The sequence below is a fragment of the Crocuta crocuta genome, unplaced genomic scaffold, assembly GCF_008692635.1.
Source record: "Crocuta crocuta isolate KB4526 unplaced genomic scaffold, BGI_CrCroc_1.0 scaffold50, whole genome shotgun sequence".
In the NCBI taxonomy this organism is placed as follows: Eukaryota; Metazoa; Chordata; class Mammalia; order Carnivora; family Hyaenidae; genus Crocuta; species Crocuta crocuta.
Window position 1 is genome coordinate 8,286,326 of NW_027527428.1, and position 5,811 is coordinate 8,292,136.

Consider the following 5,811-nt stretch of genomic DNA (forward strand, 5'->3'; position numbering starts at 1 on the left):
ACATCCCCGCCTGTATGGCGGCGTCTCTGCCAGCAGGGGCCGTGGGAGCAGGCGGCGGGCAGGGCGGCACCAGGCGCGACCCCGACCCCTTTCCCCGGCAGTCCTGTCAGCTCTTCAGTTTCTTCTCCCTCGGGCTTGGAGTCACATCGTTACTTTGGATGGTTTTCCTGCGTCCCCTCCCGTGCCACACGGGGTGCTGGCTGTGCCCACCCTTCTCTTGGGCGCTGGGGGCTCCGTGAGGGGTGCAGATGGCAGGCCAAGTGCAGCATCAGCTTCCCAAGTAAATACACTTTTTATGCTTTTATTAGGAAAATTTCCCACACAGTGGATGATGCTTGTGGAAAAGTACCGGNCGGGGGTCCTGGGTGTCTGGGGAAATGGAGGCCTAGAGGGGGTGGTGCTGGTGGTCTGACCCTGCGCTGTGTCCCCACAGTCTGGCACCCGCTGAGGCCCCCTGCCCATGGGGAGGAGCCTGAGGACGGTCAGCCCGGGACAACTGGATGCGGTGCCGGGGACTTCAGGGTCCCCCCACGGTGGGGGCTTTTCCTCACCCGTGTCCTGGGACGTTGGTGCTTCTGTCTTCACGTCCACAGGAACCCCTCTATAAAATCAGGTTCTGAGCAGTACTGTGTCTGTGTGTGATGCTGATGTGGGGGGCTGGGGGGCAGGGGGTGGGCCAGAGAAACTGCTAAGTGGTGGGGCGCTACCTTCCCTCTGCCTCACCCCGTTGCACCCGGTGCGTGTGGACGTTGCACGTGGTCGCCCACCCTCACGCAGTGTGCGACGCAGGCGCCCTGCCTGAGGCCGGCGGGGCCCCGCAGGAGAGTCTTGAGTAGCCAGTCAGGGACCCGACGGAGGCACGCGTGGGGACCGGCACCTTCCGCGAGCCGACAGCCCAGCGAGCGTGTGTTCTAGGGTACTGGGTTCCCCGGCGACGTGGGGGAGCACCAACCGCAGTGCGCCCGCTCACTGCCAGCAGGGTGCCTCCTCCCGGGACCTGGGGCAGGCGCCTCCGCCAGGCTGGCGTGCAGATGCTGCTGGACGCAGAGACAAAGGTGGTAGCCGTGCCAGGGGCGGGTGCTGGCTGCTGCTTCCGTCCCCAGGAGCGGCTTCCCTGCCTGGGCCGCACCGCTGCCACGTGGGGACGTTCACCCGCTGTGTGCGTCCCCTCAGGCCCCTGGAAGGGAAATCTTACGTCACTCTGTGGATTAACTTGTGGGTTTTTTTTAGGCCTTAAGACGTGCTTCCCCCTCAAAAGTAAGTAGAGAGTCCTCTGAGGGGCGGAGGGTGGCGGGCGGGGGGCCCAGCCCTGCAGGGCGGCGTCTGGACCGTGGCTGCAGAAAACCCAGCCACGGCTTCTGGGAAGCAGTCAAATGAACCGTTTCTGGTGTAATTTGAAAAAGCCACAAGATTTCAAACAAAAGCCTCTTTGGAGACACGGGGACAGGGAGCTGGCCNCCCCCCGCCGGCCTGACCCCAGCCTGAGGCCACATGGCCACACTGGCTGCCCACGGCCCAGCGCCTCTGCTCACTGTTGGCCACGTCGGACCTGGAGGGCCACCCACCTTCATGCACCTGCAGGTTCTGGAGCCCCCTGGGTCCAGGTGCCGGACCCGGGGAGGGGGGCTCTGTGCACTCACAGCTTAGGAGTGGGGCTAGGAGCAGACGTGACCGGCCCCGTCAGCAGCACCGAGGCCCGGAGCCCCATGCGATGGGCAGGGCGCTGGACTCTGGTGGACAGAAGTGGCCGGGAAGCCCTCCAAAGGGACAGCGGGCGGGTGCCCCGCGGGGGAGAGCACCTGGTCAGCCCGGGGAGCCGGGGGCCAGTGTGCCTGGAATGAACGAGTGGGGGAGGGGTGGCGGGGGCCACGCTGCGCACACGGCCACGTCCGGGTCCCTGTGAGCAGGTGCTGCCGCTTGGAGTAAAGGCGTTGACGCCAAGCCGGGACCCTGGGTGGTTGTGCCCTCGGCAGTAGCGTGAATGAGGACAAAAGGGGACGGCGGGGACACCCCGGAGCCACTGCTCTGGTGGGAACGTGTGGGCAGCCGAGTGTCTGTGAGCGGAAGCCTGGTGAGCAGACAGTGAGCGACTGAGTGCCGGGTGCACAGAACGGGTAACGGCTACTGTGTAAGTAGAATTTGGAAACAGACCAGAGTAGCACAAAGCAGGCAGCATGGTCATCCACGTTTCTAGAAGATGCTGGTCCTCCCGCACTCAGAACACAGTGCCGCTTCTCATGCTGACCCTGTGGGCCCGGGATCCCGGCCTCGCTCGTGTGAGCTCTGGGCGCAGGCTCTGGCCCTGGGTCATCGCCACCTCCGGCAGAAGTCCCGGCGACCCGGCCCACGGACGGCCTCGCTCGGGTCCTGAGGCAAAGGGGAGCCGGCTCCCTCACCCGCGGCGGAAAGCTCCCTGGTCGCCCGTGGCCGACGGGATTTGCTCTCGACCCGGGTTTGAGCCCTGGGGTTCCTGGAGCTGAGAGACCAAAGGTGCGAGACTGCCCGCGGCCTGCAGCCGCCAGTTCAGAAAGCCAAGCAGGCGCCCTCCCGCAAGGACGTGCGCCCCTGACCATCAGGCCACCTGAGCCCCCTTCCCGCACCGAGTCTCTGCCACCCTCACGGGACCAGGAGGCCCCGCCCCCTGAGCTCTGGGCGCACGGCCTGCGTTACCACGTCTCTAACCAAGTCACGCGGGAGCTGTGCCCGGGTTACCCAGATGGACCCGTCAGGAGCCTGAGCTGACGAGCTCCCGGCAGGACAGACACAACACGCCGGGTGGCGGCAGAGGGGCGTCTGCGCCCGCACGGATGGGCAGGGACACACGCTCCACAGGCCGAGTGCTCACGGCCCCTCACCTTACCGCGCGCCCACCACACCCTGGCTGAAAACACAGGCGCGCGCCCTCCAGGTGAAGGGTGAGCCCCGCGCCCATCTCGTGCCGCCTCCCGCTCGGCACCCTCTCCCTCGAGGCCGCTGGCCACCCCCCCCAGCACCCTCAATCCCTCTCCTGGGCGGTGGCTGCGGGGGGGCCTTCCGCGTACCTGGGCGCAGCCGTCCGAGCCGTCAGCTGAAGTGGAGGAAGTCCTGGCCTTCCTGCAGGTGCAGCGACCTCAGGTTGTCCTCAAAGGCGCCCCCCGTGAGGTCCTGCGGGAGGAGCAGCAAGTCCGGCTCAAACCTTCCCAGCCCCCACTGTGGCCCCCACAGATCCCTCCCAAGGGGGCCTGCCCGTCAGGTGGTCTGCCGTGATCGTCTCTGTTAAGGGGAGGGGACTGGACACGGGGGGGCGACGTTGCCAGAAGTTGGCCACGAAGTTCTGCTGGTCACTGGTAGGAAGCAGGGGGTGGGGGTGGGGGGTCCTCCGAGGCGCACCCTCCCCCAGCCCCAGCTGGAACCTGGCCCCTCGCTGCAAAAGGTGGCTGACCCCTTCCACAGGGGCTCCGGGAAGGAAACGACCCCCAGGGGCAGCTCCACTTCACCCCCGGGTCCGGGCCACACTGACTTGCCTCTCCACGCCCCACCCCTGCTGCAGAGGCCCTAGCCCTGACTCCGGGAGCTGTCAGCAGACCCTCTCCTGCCTCTTGCTTGGCCCCAGCCCTGCCCTGGGTTGAGGACCCCGGAGTCCATCTCTATCCAGGGCTTACCTGTGGCCCCATGAGCTCCCTGAGGTGACCCCAGGGCTGGGAGAGCTTCAGCTAGGCCCGTGCACTGGTGCTGGCTCTGGCCAGGCCGCCTGGCCCCCTGGGTGGGAACCCGCTGTGGCTCCAGCCAGCCCTTCAACCTGGTGGCCTGTCCCACTCACCCCTGTTGGGTTCCTCTGTCCTTGGGCCCAGCATAGGGGTCAGCTTGGTCAGGCACAGCCTTGACCACCGGGCACGGCTAGAAATACTTAAATGGGAAACACGAAATTCCCACACTCTTCACCTGCTGTCCGTTCCCCGCTCCCCCTTCCCATTGTCTCTGGGCCCAAGTTTTCAAAGGAAACACCTGTGTTCAGGCCAGCCAAGCGGGACTGTGGCCCAGAGAGGATTTGGGTAGGGGGCCCCCTTTCAACAAGATGCCATTGAAGTTAGACGCTTCTGTAGATTAACGTAAGCCAACAAAGGATTAGGATCCAGAAGCATGAGAACTATAAGTTGTCAGGGGAAGATTTGCTCCCACAAAGTGGGGGGAGCCCGATCCGAGGTGTCCTGGAGGAGGACGGAGCCTCATCAATAAGATGCGAATCCTAAAACCACAGCGAGCGCCACACCCCCTCCTGCACCCGGAGCGGACACGTTGGGGGTGCAGTCCACGACCCACACTTCCAATCCTGGATAAAGCCCGGAAACGGGCATTGGTGTGACATTCACAAGGCAACAAGAAGGGACAGTCTGCCCGCCTCAGACGTGACCTGGAGCAACAGCTCATTTAGTCTCCTTCACACACACTACAGAAACAGGCAGCACAGGGGCGTCTGGGTGGATCAGTCGGTTAAGTGCCCAGCTTCAGCTCAGGTCATGATCTCCTGATTCGTGGGTTCGAGCCCCGCATCGGGCTCTGTGCTGACAGCTCGGAGCCTGGAGCCTGTTTCACATTCTGTGTCTCCCTCTCTCTGACCTTCCCCTGCTCATGCTGTCTCTCTCTCTCTCTCTCAAAAATAAATAAAACATTAAAAAAAAGAAACAGGCAGCATAGACTGTATGGTTTGGGGATGCGTACGCATGCAGCAGTAAAACTGGTAAAGAGATTATGTGAATCGGGACAGCTCTGGGGGAAGGCTTTTTTCTACGTGGGTTGGCTACTTGTGTGGGCACAATATTAACCTATGCAGCACGTTCCAGAACAGAGGTCTGCAGTGTTTCTTCAAGGGCTGTATAGTAAATATCGACAGTTTGGTGGTCATAATGTCCTGTGTTCTAATAAAACTTTATTCACAAAAGCAGGTGGTGGACCATGCATAGGCCATGTGTTAATAGTTCACAGTAAAAACGTTTATTCAAAAAAGAAAAATGTGAGGTAAATTCTAAAAAAGAGTAGAGGAAGGCTTGCCTCCCTAATGGTAAATACCGTAAAGCCCAGGAATTAATGGTGCGGTGCACAGACAGACGGAAAGTAGACCAAGAGTCCAGAAGTAGATCCAGACGTGTGTTCATATCCAGCATAAAAGTTCAGTGTCCCGTTGTCAGAAAAGACAGGGATTCCCCAAATAGTCCCAAGTGGTTTTTGGACGAGTGAACATCCAAATGGGAAGAAAACTTAAGAGTCCCTACTTTATTTTTAAATTTCTATTTATTTTGAGAGAATGTGTGTGTTGGGATGGGGGGGGCGGGGGGCAGAGAGAGGGAGAGAGAGAATCCCAGTGCAGGGCCGGAACCCACAAACTGTTGCGATCATGACCTGAGCTGAAATCAAGTCAGACACTTAACTGACTGAGCCCCACAGCTGCCCCGAANGAACTCTAATCTTTACGGTAAAATAAATCCTACTTGTCAGAGATGAAGAAACCAATCTCAGAAGCAAACCTGGGGAATGTGCTTTAAAATTTCACATTCCGGAATTAAGGTCTTAGAATGAATAAAACTCCAAAATCCATACAAAAATCAATTTGCTATCTAAACAAAGATTTTCCTAAAAGGCAAAAATAAAGTCAAGTGATAGAGAAATTCACAAGACCGATCATCGAGGTTTTCGTTACGTAAAGGAAATACTAACAGACCAAGAGAAGAACGGGCTGATGAACAGATAACTCACCAAGAGGGAAGTAAAGACGCTTATAAAAACGGGAAAGACACCCTCCTTACCCATCACAAGACCCTGCAGACCTTCCGCCCA

The 5,811-nt window shown here is 60.1% G+C and overlaps 2 protein-coding genes and 1 long non-coding RNA gene across 12 annotated transcripts in view; 1 reads left to right on the top strand and 2 right to left on the bottom strand.

The window, feature by feature from the left end:
• The window catches only part of LOC144224889 (uncharacterized), a 1,519-nt gene extending 1,173 nt beyond the window's left edge, over positions 1–346 (bottom strand). Inside the window, exon 1 of the long non-coding RNA XR_013333176.1 lies at positions 11–346. This is a non-coding gene — a long non-coding RNA (uncharacterized LOC144224889). The remainder of the gene's footprint in view (positions 1–10) is intronic.
• Positions 1–626, top strand: part of TBCD (tubulin folding cofactor D) — a 152,421-nt gene extending 151,795 nt beyond the window's left edge. For all 3 annotated transcript variants that reach the window (XM_077755900.1, XM_077755920.1, XM_077755910.1), the window contains one exon: positions 434–626. In XM_077755900.1, the coding sequence (XP_077612026.1) occupies positions 434–448 (15 nt within the window). In that variant the 3' untranslated portion in view covers positions 449–626. The remainder of the gene's footprint in view (positions 1–433) is intronic.
• The window catches only part of QTGAL (queuosine-tRNA galactosyltransferase), an 88,819-nt gene continuing 83,623 nt past the window's right edge, over positions 616–5,811 (bottom strand). For 7 of the 8 annotated variants that reach the window (XM_077755930.1, XM_077755964.1, XM_077755947.1 and 4 more), the window contains 2 exons: positions 3,042–3,144; positions 2,398–2,476 (listed from right to left, as the gene is read on the bottom strand). In XM_077755930.1, coding sequence (XP_077612056.1) covers positions 3,064–3,144 — 81 coding nt within the window. In that variant the 3' untranslated portion in view covers positions 2,398–2,476; positions 3,042–3,063. Of the gene's footprint in view, positions 1,178–2,397; positions 2,477–3,041; positions 3,145–5,811 lie in introns of those variants that run through there. The other variant, XM_077755937.1, reaches the window with a different exon arrangement.